Source organism: Gopherus evgoodei, chromosome 16 (genome assembly GCF_007399415.2).
Source record: "Gopherus evgoodei ecotype Sinaloan lineage chromosome 16, rGopEvg1_v1.p, whole genome shotgun sequence".
In the NCBI taxonomy this organism is placed as follows: Eukaryota; Metazoa; Chordata; order Testudines; family Testudinidae; genus Gopherus; species Gopherus evgoodei.
The window spans coordinates 12,835,894-12,850,336 of NC_044337.1; the positions used below are offsets into that span (position 1 = coordinate 12,835,894).

Sequence of the window (14,443 nt, forward strand, 5' to 3'; positions counted from 1 at the left end):
TTGTTTAGGCTGGAGAAGAGAAGACAGAGAGGAGATATAACAGTTTTCAAGTACCTAAAAGGTTGTTACAAGGCGGATTGAGAAAAATTGTTCTCCTCAACCTCTGAGGCTAGGACAAGAAGCAGTGGGTTTAAGTTGCAGCAAGGGAGGTGTAGGTTGGACATTAGGAAAAACTTCCTAACTGTCAGGGTGGTTAAGCACCAGAATAAATTGCCTAGGGAGGTTGTAGAATCTCCGTCATTGGAAATTTTTAAGAGCAGATTAGACAAACACCTGTCAGGGATGGTCTAAAAAATACTTAGTCCTGCCTTGAGTGCAGGGGACTGGACTAGCTGATCTGTCGAGGTCCATTCCAGTCCTATGATTCTATGATTAGTATCAATAGCAATTTCTGGTAATGACAGGCTAGGCTGGGCAGGTACCCAGTACCAATGTCCATTACACCCGTTAAGCCAGTGGTTCTCAAACGGGTCCAGGGCCCCATGGGGGGGCTGCAAGCAGGTTTCAGGGGGGCCGCCAAGCAGGGCCCAGGCCAGAAAGCCAAAGCTCTGCCGCATGGTGCAGAAGCCAAAGCCTGAGCAGTGTAGCTTAGCGGGGGCTCCTGTGGCATGGGGCCCCAGGCAACTGCCCTGCTTGCTACCCCCTAACGCTGGCCCTGGCCTTTGTATGCAGAAAAGCGGTTGTTGTGGCACAGGTGGGCCATGGCATTTCTACTGCATGTTGTGGGGGGGCCTCAGGATAAAAAAGGTTGAGAACCCCTGTGTTAAGCAGCTAAAATGGACTCAGTCGATTCCAGAACTGTCCATGTGTTTCACATCACTCCTAGGCAGTACCAGCAAAGGACCAATCTACATCGGTGTGTCTCCAGCTGCCCATGGCTCCAGCAGGCAGGGGTGCCCAACCCTAGCTCAACTGAGTGCCAGTCACTAGGGCCTGATTCGGTGAGGTGCTGAGAATCCTCAACTCCCCATTAGCTTTGTTGGAGCTTGAGGCTGCTCAGTACCTTGCAATAGCAACACCCGAACTTGCAGACAAGTAGGTCACAGCTGCCATTTTTGTCTTTAATACAGAGGTGCCGTGTGGAGACTGCAAGTCCCAGCATGCAAAGCTGCATAGTGTACCCAGTGGCTAGAAACCACACTGTCTTCTGGACTTTTAATCCTTTTCTACTCCAAATGATTGGCTCCCACCTTTGAGAGATGCCACGCGCAGCTCTTCGGGAACCAGGAGCCAGAGCACTATCTGCTGCATCAGTTCGGTGAGCCGTTCACTAGAGTCTCATGTTCTTTCCATTCTCTTTGTGTTCCCAGCTGATCCTGACACTGGCTTCATCGCTGGAGAAAGTTGAGGTAAGAGGAGTTGCTTGTTTTTTAATCTCCAAGTCTCCAAGCTGTTTCCAAGAGGAGAAACGGGGCTGGAGCGTTTCCTCTGGACAGCAGGAGTCCCAGGCTGTGATTTGGGAGGATTCTTTCCTTCTTTTCTTTCTTTCATTCATGCTTTGCTCCTCCCCACTGCCCCAGAGAAATCCAGGTGACTAGGGAACAGTCTTCCTTCCTCCCTCCCTGATAGGGGATTGACAACAAAACCTGCCGGAGGGGAAGTGAAAGCGTTTGCCATTTGCTCATGACGCAGCTACAAGTGATTGAGACGGCCGAGTTCTAGTGGTGCAGCAGAGACCATCCCTGTTCCAGGGGCTGTACAGGATTTCTACCATCCTGGGGACTGACTGATGTCACAGATCCCAGCAAGTGCCCCCTTCCAGCCCCTCGTCAGGACTGCTGCGAGGGGAATCCAAGCCACTGCTGTTCTGGATCCCCAGTGTTTCAAGCCCTTGGACCCTCAATGGAGTCCAGCCACTGCCCCAATCTCGGGGTCCCTAGGCATGTTCTCAGACCGCAGACCCTGTGTCTGGCAGCCCCGTCTGGGGGCTGGAACCCATTGTCCAGCTGCCTAACCGCTCTGGGCACGGCCCTGACCCCGGTAATTAAACACACCCCTCTTCCAGAACTTCACCGTAAAAGTGTGAAACTTTGGGTTTACAGTTTCTCTCTCTCAGGGGCATGCAGTTGTGACACAGTTAACACGCACACACATTGCCAGCCCAGCACTGGCAGGCTGTTTGCCTTGGATCATGCAAATCACAGGCGCATCCAAAACAATAAAACACCCTAAACGCCATGTCCCTCCCTAGTTCAGCGTGCTCCTGTGGGCCTTGGGAGATCACCTGTGTTCTGGCAGGCCAGGGCTGCCACCCTTTGCCTACCCTGCCCCTGCCGCAGCCTCCCACCCCTCATCTTAATCTGGTGCAAAATGTCTCTCCTAGTCACTCCCCATTCCCCCAGGGTGAGTCCCTTTAGAAGCTCCTGCTTCTTTCATTCTCTTCCCGTAACTTCCATTCCTCTCAAACCCCCTCCTTTCAGACAAGAGGAGCCAACTAGACCAAACCCATTGTCCCCAGGTGTTCACCTTTGCTAGGTGATGGTTGAATGTTGATCACTTGCCATTGTCTCTGGCCTGGCAGTGACATAGAATCACAGAATCATAGAATATCAGGGTTGGAAGGGACCTCAGGAGGTATCCAACCACTGCTCAAAGCAGGACCAGTCCCCAACTAAAATCATCCTAGCCAGGGCTTTGTCAAGTCTGACCTTAAAAACCTCGAAGGATAGAGATTCCACCTCCTCTCTAGGTAACCCATTCCAGTGCTTCACCGCCCTCCTAGTGAAAAAGTTTTTCCTAATATCCAACCTAAACCTCCCCCACTGCAACTTGAGACCATTACTCCTTGTTCTGTCATCTGCTACCACTGAGAACAGCTGAGCTCCATCTTCTTTGGAATCCCCGCTTCAGGTAGTTGAAAGCAGCTATCAAATCTCCCTTCATTCTTCTCTTCTGCAGACTAAACAATCCCAGTTCCCTCAGCTGCATCAGGAAAAAGCACTGGGGTGGGAGAGATATCAGTCGTCACTGAAATAATCTGGCCTTTTCTGGGGTATTCCTAAAATGCCCATCAGTGCCAGGCCTAAGGGCTGGCTCTAGGAGCTTAGATTTCTGCAGTGGTGCTCATGGTCCATCACTGCAAAGCCCAATACACCAGGCTGCACCAGCGCCTGTGAGCTCTCAGAGTGACAGCAGCCTGGAGCTCAGCCCTGTCTCCTTCTCTCGCAGGTGCCGTTCGAGTGCAGCCTGCCACAGGAGCTCCGTTTGCAGCTTTACCGGACCCAGGACTTCAAGTGGCCTTCTACCACCATGCTGGAAGTCAACAAAGCTGCTTATGTCCAGGTACTGGGCACCTCTCCCACCTTTGCTGGGCCCGGCTGGCGCCAGGCTTGGCTGGGCTGAGTTCATGAAGCCGGGTGAGCAGCTAGAAGGCTCCAGGCCACTTGAAGAGTGGCTTTGCCTAGCCCATCTCTGTACCTTGGTGTGTTTGTTCCCTGCTGTGTCCATGGAGTGAGGGATGCCTTGGGAATGGGGAGTTAATGCAGGAGCCTCTTTATCCCTAGAAAGCTGGGCTGAAATCCCAGAGGGGCTTTGCGACTACGAGTCATTTGCGGCCCTCCTCGAATGATTCCCCCGGTGTGGCAGGCTTTGGCTGAGAGAGGCCCAGGCCAGCACTCACCATCTGGGCTTAAAACCAAGCATTAGAGGCATTGGCCCGGTGGTGGAGACGTCCACAGTGACATGCGTTGGAGGCAGCGCGAACCAGATGAGGGGTGTTGGCAGAATTGTGGGAGCCGACACCTGGAATAACAGGGAGCTGCAGCTCGGCCCTGAGGGTTCTGATAGTCGTGCGGGGCTGTGACAGGGGTAGCCCGCCCTGGTCACTTAGCTAAATGCGTCACGGAGATGATTACAGGCGTGACTGGAACCAATGAAGCTGGTCTGGTGGGGACCGGTGCCCTGTGGGGGCAATGGTTGGTAATTCGCTCCATCGGGGCAGCTGTACAATTGACAGGAGCAGGAAATGTGTGAGGCAGGACTGGAAGAGTGAGGTGGGCAGGGCAGAGAAAGCTGGGGAGGGGCGGCTCTTCCTGACACATGCTCACACTATGTTCTGCAGGGCTTGGCATCGAAAGATCAAAGGTGCCGATGGGCAAAAGCAGCGGCCTATGTGGCCTGTGTGTAAGAGACCGTGGAAATGGGCCAGGCAGCAGGTAGCTGAGCCAGTGCCCAGGACAGGAGTAGCCCCGGGGAGGGGACGGGGATCAGGCTACAGCTCAGGATGAAGGGTAGTCGGTAGAGCTGGCGTGGGAAGGAGTTTGCATGGAGCCAGCGGCACTCCCCTGCCTTATGCTACTCACACAAGTAGTGTGTACGGGAAGGGGAGAGCAGGTCCTTGGAAGTGAACTCGGGGGGAGAACTAATTGCCAAGGATGGCATGTGAACATGGACCTGTTCCTGGGCCCATCTGACCTGTCCCAAACTCCCTCTCCATGCCAAGGCTGCCTCCACATCCACCCAGCCTCACTCCCCGTGCACAGGGAACAGTCTGACCGAGGCTACTCCTGCAACCAGCACTCCGACTGTGTCAGCCTCTGGCTTCCTACAGACACAAGAGCATTTGGGACAACCTGCCCTGCAGTGCGAGGGGGGAGTGCCATGCAGGCAGACCAGTGCCAGCCCAGCCCAAAGTAGCCATGTAGACGTGGCAGCACAAGCTTCGGTGCAGGCGAGCCGCACGCGTACGTACCCTGGTGCGCTTGCACAGCCCGTGCTGAAGCCCACACCGCTGCATCTACGCTGCTGTTTTCAGCTGTGCTCGTGAGGGTCTGGCTGCACAAACCACAATGCACCTTGGCTGAGGGTGGAGACATTCTCCCGGCTAGAGAGTGTCGCTGTGTTAGATGAAGACAGACTGTGCCACAGAATGACCCCAGTCAGACTATGCCTGTGGGTGTATACAAGGTATGGTACCTTGCCCCAGTTAGGCAGGTACAGGGTTGTAAAGGGTTTAGCACATTCCTGCCTTGAGTGCAGGGGACTGGACTAAAATCGATGACCTATCAAGGTCCCGTCCAGTCCTACACTTCTATGATAATCGGGTCTCGGATGACTCAGGCCTAGGTCTTAATAGAATGTTTTGTGAGAGTAAAGATGATAACATATCACTGAGCAACCTGGATCATGTCAGAAGGCTCTGCCGGAAACAGAGCCCTTGGCTTGGTGTCTCTCTTATTTCCACATCCCGTCTGTAAGCATTTGGGCCTTGGTGACAGGTGCTGATAGCTCATCGGGGCCTTCCGGCTGGGGGAAGGTAAATAACTAGCTTTCCTCTCCGCTGTTCTCTTTGCGCCAGGATACACAGTGTGTGTCAGACAATTGGCAGGGAAATGGTTCTTTGATTGCAGATGGTTCGGAATGGCCCCTCTCTCTCCGTCCACAAATCAGGTTTAGGGGTCAGTGTCTATCAGGGCTAATCACTTTTCCCAAACAAGGTGGCTCCAGCCTCTTCATGTGGTCATAGCTTCCTGCTCAAACTCTTCTGGCTCAGGAATTAGGACTGTAGATTTTCTGACCGTTTATCAGTCAGATGAAGGGTTGTCCGCAAACCCAGTCTGTGCAAGCTCTGCCAGCCATGTGGCTGTCATCAGCCTGACCCAAAGCCCAGAGAACAAGGGCAGGCGTTGGATCCGGCCCTTACAGCCCGGCGCTGTCTGCGCAGAGGGATCAGATCCAGGCCAGCTACCGCTGCGCATTAAATGCTGCAGTTGCAGTGTGAGTTCTGGTACATTGGCCCAGACCAGAGTGGACAGGGAATTACTAAAGCCATGTCAGAAACCCAAGCGTAAGGCAGTGGACTAACTCGGCAGGCAAAAACAGTGTTGTGCAATCAACAAAGCCTTAATCCCCAGGGGTGATGCTTGTAGCACGAAAGCAAAGTCTCTTACCCTGAGGAAAGCTCACCACTGTCGGGTTCAGCTGTCCTGTGGTCACCGAGCGTGGAGCGCCCTCGACTCAGCAGCATCTTCCCCTCTCTCGCTGTCCTGCAGCCAGACCACAGCCTTCCCCTTAAGCACCTGGGCTGAGCTAGAGTAACCCCCGGTGCCGTGGGGAGCAGGTAGCCTCTGCAGATTCCTTGGGAGATAGGTACCCAAAGTTGGTGTCCATGGCATGGTGGTGGCTAAGATCTCCAGCATCTGGCCTACCTCCCGCTCTCTCTGCTTTTCCTGGTACATGCACTGCCTGCACCCAGCATGGTTTGGCAGATCCCCTAACACCCACGCCTTTGACATGGAGGAGGAGGATTGATGTCTGTGCTGGTGACAGAAACCCTGCTAGAACTCTGCCACGCCAGTGGTGGGTAAACATGATTGGAGTAGCCCTGTTCTGATCCCAGTGCGGACAGAGCTTCATTGCATCCAGGACCCACGCCTCAGAGAAGCACCCACCCAGGCCTGCGAGTGCTTGTACTCACCCAAGAGGAAGCTACATCATCAACTGGAGATTGGGGCTGGCTTGCTCCCTTGTCTTCAGCTGGTACATGGGTGGATCCTTTGGCTTCCTTCCCTGCCAGTCCAGATACGGAGATGAGATACAACCCCCGAGACCTGCTAACTGAACTCTTGTTCTCCTGCTGCCCCTCTGCAGGTCTCGTTTCGGGCTGGCATTCCCCTGACATTCCTGGAGGTGAAGGAGTGTTCTCTGCAGATTTCTGCTGAGGAGCCTCAGCAGCTCCTGATCCAGCCTGTTGCACCACTCAGCCAAGCAGAGACTGTCCTCGAGCCAACAGAAGCCACTCTGGGCCGGGAGCTCCATCGGTTCAGCTTCATCTACAGTCCGGCTGGGGGAGGACCCTTTCCTCCTTGCGCCACCCTGTCGTGCCGAGTGGCCTGGCGTTTCAACGTGAGTGTGGGGGGTCATCTCCTTCCCGGGCACCCCCAGGAGGCCTGGTGGCGTGACCCTGGCCCAGGACCCTTTGCCATCTGTCGAGCGAGGGGGCTGTTCCCACTGCCCTAGCCGGGGGGAGGCAGGCACCGATGGGAGGGTCCAGGGCTTCCGTTCCCGTGTCCCGCTGGCTGGCTGCTGACGTGCAGCTCTGTCCCATTCCCGACACCAGACGACACACACACAAGGCTGGACGGAGGTTAACAGGCATCGCTCTCACTGCACCGCCCTGCCGAGCCGAGAGGGGTTTGCACTGGATCGCAGGGCGCAGACTAGCCCCCGTGTCCCTCCCTCCGGGCCACTGCCGTAGCCTTTGCACGGGGCACAAGCTGGGGGTGTCGTCGCCTCTTTGTTCCCAAGAGCAGCGGAGCCGTGGCCAGGGGTGCATAGTGCACCTACTGCCCAAGAGCCCCAAAGTACGTTAGAAACAGGAACGAATCAGGCTGGGAATCGGTATCCCCATTTACAGGAGAAACTGAGCCTCCCTGGGTCACCTGGGCACTGGTCCTGTGGCAGAGCCAGGGATAGAATCCAGGTCTCCTGTCTCCCTGGCCTGCACCTTAGCCACAAGGCCAGGAGGTCTCTTCCCAGGGTGACGCCATGTGCTCACCCCTCCTGCTATAGCCTTGAGACCAGCTGCTGGGGGATCCGTGCAGTACTCAGGGCTCTCTCGCTGGACAGGGCAGAGATGTGCACAGCTCATCTTAACCCTCGGGTTTTTTCTCAAAATCACAGGGCAGCACCAGCATGGAAACATTAGAGGTGACGCTGCAGGACACCAGACCTCCACCTTCCAGTGAGTTCACGATCTCCTTGTCATGTCACATTGGGTCAGAGCTGAGAGCTGGAGCCAAGCCACACAGTGAGGGTGGATCGGCATGGACCCTGGCCTGCACGTTCGTTAGATTGTCCCTGGTGGGAGGTCCAGGCACACGTGGGAGCAGAGAGTGTCTCATAGTCCTTGCCGAGTTTCAGTTCGATGAAGGATCTTCTGGCAGGATTAGCGCCTTCCCTCGGCTGGAGAATGGGAGCTGGGCTAATGGGGCTGGGGTGAATAGACAGGAGAGAAATACCAGTTCAAAGAGAAATGTGGTTGCACCCACAGAAATGGGCTGAATGGGGAAAGACGTGATCGCAGGTGGGACGCCTTGTAACTGGGAAGCAATGCCCAGGGCGGGACAGCAGGACCCAGGGCGCGGTATGTTCCTCTCCAAAAGGGGAGGCACTTGAATGACCATGAGACGTGGCAGAGCTGCCTTGCTACCATGTGAGATACAGAACTCCACAGGCCAGAGGCTGGCGGGAGCCATCCTGAGAACTGGCCATCGCAGGGTGCCTGGCTTGCCCAGGCTGCAGCAAGTGAGATGCCTTCATCCTGGTTGAGGCTAGGGGGAGAGGGGTCAGTCTGGCTCTGAGCCCAAGACTTAACACAGGCTTTTCCACAGAGCCGTCCTGCTGGCGCTCTTATCAAATTCCTGGCAGCTTCCTTCTGCTTTTCTTCTTGTCATTTCTCCTTGATCTGCATTCCCTGCTGAGGCTGTTGTGACAGAGCCGTGCGATGTCTCAGCCGGTCTCCCTAGAGAGGGGTTAGGGGTTGTGGCCGGGCCAGGCGCTGACCTACAGGAAGCTGTGCACAGTGACTGTGCACCAGTTGTCTGCGCAGGATAACAGGCTGCGAGGGGGCGGGGAAGGGAAGCGAAGTTCTGATGTGAGCCAGAGCCCATGTAAACTTGTCTTGGTGTGATAGGAAACAGCCCAACTTGGAGAGGACTCAGTCAAAAGAGCCTGGTGGCAATTGGATGCAGTATCCTTTACTTCCTGTCCCAAACTTTCTTGTGTAGCTGTTAACTAGCAGCCGTCTCTCACCCCAGAGGTTGCTGCATTTCACTGATTTGTGTAGTGATTCTTGTAGCTAGCATTTGTAAAGTGACTTTGGGTCATTCTGAACGAAGGACGCTGCATGGATGTAGAAGCATTATTAGTCCAGTTTGGTGTTTGCATTTAGTACCAACCACTTCATTTTTATCCTCTCCGCAAAATCCTGGAAATCAGAATCTCTCTGTGGGAAAAGCTCTTGGGAGGAGTTGATCTCTAATAGACAAATATAGTGTGGCCAAGCCTTGCCATTTTAATGCGGTCAGGTGATGGCTAGAGTTTGTCTTCAAGCTCCAGCTCTTGGAGTCATAGGATGGAGGTGACAGGCTCGGCTTTTGTTACAAACCAGGACACTTCTGGCCCTGGTGGCTGCAGAGAAAAGCTAGACAGCATGACTCCTATCATCTCAAGACCCACCAGGAGGAAGCCAAGACCCTGGAATGTGTTATTTTTAAGATCTCCTGCCGTGGGGGGGGGGGGGACTGGCTCCTGATTTCCAAATCTTTGGGGTTGGCGATGCTGCACAGAGCTTTATGTGAAGGCAGAGTGCTGGTGAGCTCACTGGGGCAGGAGCTGTGCCTGCGTGTGAACAGCACCTGGCATGGGGCAGGTGCGTCCGAAAGACACAGACGTGGGGATGATAATGGACAGGTGACCTCAGCCCCTGAGAAGCAGTTTCCTTGCATGCCAGTCTCCCCTGGCTGAACCTTCCAAGCAGTCGCGAGGGAGACGTCCTGCTGATGGCTCCAATAGCGGTTATTTTTGCAGTCGCTCCATGCGAGGGAGCGTGGCCCGGCTTCCTGCCCAGCTGAATCCTTTCCAGGCAGGAATGAATCTTCAGCGCCATCCAAGAATGGATGATTTCCTGCTTTCCTCCCACCTTGGTCCCCTCTTCCTGCCTCTGTTTGCTCAGCTCCCCCAGGACAGCAGCACAACAAAGCAAGGAAAGGCTTTTGACACCAGCGAGCCCTGATTGGAATTCGCTCCGCACATCACACACTCAAACACACACGTCTCACATCCCCGGGCAGTTTAATGAACACTGCGGCCCGGAGACAGCCACAGAGAGGAGCTGCTGGGCTCACCAGAAGAGAGCTGCTCCCTCTAGGGGGATGGAATCAGGGACTGAGAGGAGGCCAGGAACCATTAGCCAACCAGACCGGTTTCGACCTCTGCCATTCAGTCTGCATCCAGCCACCTGAGCAAGGTACTGAGAGACCGTAGCAAGCACAGTATAAATAAATCAGAGCAAGGGCTTGATGGTTCCTTGGCTGGGTTCTGCAGGCAGCGGTGGTGTGATTCTTCTCTGAGTCCGTATTGAGCCAGTGCCCCCGGGTGGCGGCCGTGGGGGGCTGTGTTGCTGGCATTGCTCTCTTTGGAGGTGAGGCACTGATGTCCTGAATACCTGTGCCCATGAAAGATCCCAAGGGGTGCGCCCCCCCCACCTCCCCACTAGTGTTTAACTACATTCAGCCTCATCTGGAAACCTCTGTGTGGTTTCAACTGCCAGGCATTCCTTGTTAACCTGCCTGCAGAAAATCCACCATCAGTGTAGTGTTCCTGTGCGCTGCCAAGCAGCTGCCACGCCCACGCCTAGAGGTGGCTGCGTTTCAGTGCTGCACCAAGGTAGTGCTCAGCATTTTATGGCACTGGGAGAGCCTGTCAGCACAGAGCTGCTCCACCCAACGCGCTGCAGTGGCACAGCTGGATCGGCACGGCTGCACCGCTGCAGTGCTGTTCGGACAGACCCGGCCTAAGGAGAGGAACAAATGTCCAAAGCGTGCAGCAGCTTGCAGGACTGTGGGGCCCAAAGTGCATGGGCAGCGTGGCAGGAGAGAGGCTGTGAGCCTGCTGCTTGCAGAGAAACCTGCTTCTGACCATTTCTAAACGTCCCCTACCTCCCCGCGGCAGAGGGGCAGAGTCAGACTGATGCAGAGGGGCTGGGGGGCAAGGCCACTTGGAAGCCATTTGCTTTGCTCTCTGTCTGTCTCCCTTTAACTGGTTAATTTCAAGTCACTGGCACGCTTTGGTCCTGCCTGGTGGGACTGGCACATATCTGCGCTCAGACTATTGCACAGCCAATGAGCTGCCGCTCCGGTTCTGCTAGGGGAGTGGAGCCCTTACAAACCAAGCCGTCACCTCCTTCCACAGGCCTTTCAGCCAGATCCACCCTGCAGGGCTAACCTGTGCCCTGCTTATCGCCCCGGAGTTCAGTTCCCACCATGGGTTCACCTGGGCCTGGTGCCTGCGTGGAAAAGGGAGGCTCTGGGGCAGGAAGCAGGGGCGTCTCTTGCTGGCCCATCAGCAGTGGATGGGATTCAGTACAGAAGTCATGACTGTGGGCAGAGAGAAGGCTCCATAGTGTGTTATCTTGGCAGGAGCCGGGGCGGGTGGGTGCTATAGGAGAGCAGAGGGTGGCCCCCGTCTGGGGAAACATGCTGATTGCTTTCAATGCTCCTCTCTCCTGTGCGGATCCAGGCCTAGGGATAGAAGCAGTTGTGGGGATCACCTTCGCAGCGTTCTTAATCGGCACCCTCCTCACCGCGGCGCTCTGGTGCATTTACTCCCATACCCGTGAGTATCTGCTGCTTCGCCTCGTCTCTTCTCTGGTCACCCTCCCTCTGCCCCGCCCCCACTGCATGGTTCCCAGTGCCAGGGCTTTGGGGTGAGCTCGGTCTGCTCAGCCGGAGCCGGGGTCGCTCCTTGGAGTGCTGCGGGGCAGGGGGACTTCTCGGCTGGCAGGTGCTGGTCAGCTGTTGGGCTGCTCCAGGATGTGACGCAGCCTTCATGCTATAGTGCTGGTGCCCAGCGAGAGACGCTTCGGGCCAGATCCCCAACCAGTGCATCAGCCCTGTAGCCCCATCCCACCTCGAGCCAGGGAAGATGCTGGCATGTTGGTACAGTCCACCCGGCCCTTTTCCCGAGGCCTCCAGCAGGGCGCGAGGAGGATTGTTGCTGGGGTGAGGCCCCAGCTCTGTCCGAGGATCTCACGGCTGCTGCTGCGGGAGCCTTGCTCCTGTTCCCAAGGGCAGAGCAGTTGTTCCCTCTGCCTTGCCTGGAAGCTTATCTGCAAAAAGAGCCAGTATCACAACAAAATCCTGCAGCCTGTGGCCTTCTCACCCTCCTGAATAGGCGGCCAGTCCCAGCGGGGACCAGCTGATCGGTTTATCTCTGCCCACTCAGGCCTTTTCCTTCCAGGGCCAGTGTAAACACGGGCAATTGGCTTATCTCAGCACTGAAAGGGCCGTGATTGGGCAGGGGGAGGAGGAGCCGCCACATGTGCTCGGTTCCCTCAGCAGCCCCTGACTGGCTGGGAGCAGCCCCTCTGGCCTTGCAGGGGAAATAACCCCTGGCGGGCGCCTGCCTAACATTTTCCATTTTTTCTGACATGTAACATACTCCAGGCCCCATGGCCAAGCTGCAGCCCGTCTCCACCAACGCCCCGGCCTCCGAGAGCAGCAGCCCCAATCACAGCATCGGCAGCACCCAGAGCACCCCCTGCTCCACCAGCAGCATGGCCTAGGCAGGAGGCCACCCGGAACCCCCACCCCTCGGGGAGAGAGGGGCTGCCCGGGAGCTCCCGCCCATGGACCTCAGCAGAGCCGCAGGCAGCTGAGCTCCCCGACCCAGGGACAGCTTGGGGGGAAAAGACAATGGGGCCCATCCCTCATAGGCTGCTCCGCTGGACAGGCACCGCTGAGAGGAGCAGCCGCGCCAGCACTTTTCATGCACTCTGGGAGCAACACGCCAACCAGCTCTCCACGGCCCCAGCTAACCCAAGGAAGGTATCAGCAGCATGGTACCAGGCCAGGCCACAGGCCGGGAGTGGGAGCATGAGGACCAGCAGGCAGCATGTAGAGAGAGCAGGTGGCCCAGGGAGACTTTCACTTCTAGGCCAGTCGTTCTCTGCCCAAAATCCCTGTAACTCTCCCCTGCAGCTGTTCAGTGGCCAGCTGAGAGGGGCTGGGGGCATCTGTCCATTTCCTAATGCAGAGATGGCCCCCCGGATCTCCCTCCATCTGCCCCCTTTTCAGGCTGCCCTAGGAGAGGGGCCAAAGCCTGACTAGGGTGTAATGCCTGAACTCCCCTCACGGGGTCCCTCTAGTCGAGGAGTGGGCTCGGCTTTTGCTGCCACTGTCCAATTCCCAAACTAGAGGTGAAAGGCCCCTGCTCACTGCCAATCCCTCCAGCCCTCCTGGCCCCGACTGAAGAATCACTGTCTGCGAGATCCGTGGGATACAGTCCATGAATGATGTGTCCACTCAGACGCGCTGTCGCTCACAGCAGAGCTTCAATCAGCATGAGCCCAGCCCTTTCCCCAGGGCTCAGCCGCAGCCGGGGAGCTCCCAAGTCGGCTGCTTATACCCAATCCAACATGCACATGCTTCCCCCCCCCATCAGCCTGTCAAGGCGCTGCCGGTCTCCCACTTTGTCGCAGGTGGGGCAGCTGAAATCAGCAAGTCCCCTAGTGGCACCTGGGTGCTCGGCCAGCAGCTGCGCGACCACAGTCAGCCAGGGAAGGGGCAGTCAGGTTCCCAGGCAGGGCTAGTGGGAGGGACCAGACGGGGTTTTCCTGCTGGAGGGATTCGTTCCACCCTAGCCCAGTTCCTTGTCAGGGACCCCCTCCCACTGATCTGGGCAGGCAGTGGGGAGTGATTCCTCTCCCCTGTCGCCCCCCCCTGCTGGAGCATAGCCATGCCGTTGGAAAGGCGTGAGCACCCAGAGAGCAAATAGGAACTGGGAGTCAGCTCCCCCGACTGTAGCAGGCAGGGAGTGCCCCCTCCCCCCGGTCACCTGGCTGGGCGGTGGCACAGAGCTCAGGGCCAGGCAGTCGTGGCCCCGTTGTGCTGTGGCACAGCCAGCATTCCTTACTGTATATACCCCACTAGCCCTGCAGTTACCCAGCAGCGGTGCTGAGGGGCATGTCAGTTACTAACAGAAGGTGGGCAACTCTGTACCTTTTCTTTTTGTACCAACCAAAATCATTCAGGCTGTGGGGCAGAGGCGGCGTGGGAGCCGAGCTGCCTTCAGCCTGGCCGAGCGGGTATTTATGTGTGCGCCAGACACAGCCCTAGGGCAAGGGGGCGAGACAGCGCACCTGCTGGGCCTTGCCCTGCCTTCCCCGCACCAGGGTTGTGTCCGGGCCCCGGCAGGCCACCGCACCGCCTGTCCTTGGTCTGTAAATATGTGTAGTGACCCCTTGTAACCATGATAATGTATAAATAAAATGTGTCTTGGGTTTACCAGAGCCTGCGGAGATTATTCCTGGCCCTGGCCAGCCCACTCAGCACGGGGAACGGACCCGCAAACAGCACACGCCCCTTTCTAGCTTTTCCTTTTTTACCCCAGCCCAGCCCCAAACCAGGCCCACGCACCCTCTCTCTGGTAGAGGCAGATGCTGTTCAGGTTTCCATTGCATTGTGCACATGCAGCTGTGCAAGCGGCCGGCCCCCAACAGCTGGGCTGGCCCAAAGAGCATGGCCTTGGCCCTGGCCCAGCCTCACTTCGACAACAGGAAACCCAGAGCAGCAGCCTGCTCCCCAAGCGGCAGAACATGGCACAGGGGCGAGCTCCTTCCTTGTTTCCACACAGCCTGCCAGGCTCATCCCAGCACCAAGTGGCCCTGGGCTGACAGGCAGCTGCCAGAAAGGGCCAAGCTGCCCCAGGCGGGTGGGGAAACAGC

The 14,443-nt window shown here is 56.7% G+C and overlaps 1 protein-coding gene across 1 annotated transcript in view; it reads left to right on the top strand.

The window, feature by feature from the left end:
- ENG (endoglin) overlaps positions 1–14,008 on the top strand; it is a 60,979-nt gene extending 46,971 nt beyond the window's left edge. Inside the window, exons 10-15 of the mRNA XM_030535760.1 lie at positions 1,311–1,349; positions 3,169–3,282; positions 6,589–6,843; positions 7,621–7,681; positions 11,239–11,334; positions 12,165–14,008. Coding sequence (XP_030391620.1) covers positions 1,311–1,349; positions 3,169–3,282; positions 6,589–6,843; positions 7,621–7,681; positions 11,239–11,334; positions 12,165–12,283 — 684 coding nt within the window. The 3' untranslated portion in view covers positions 12,284–14,008. The remainder of the gene's footprint in view (positions 1–1,310; positions 1,350–3,168; positions 3,283–6,588; positions 6,844–7,620; positions 7,682–11,238; positions 11,335–12,164) is intronic.
- Positions 14,009–14,443: the final 435 nt, after the last annotated feature.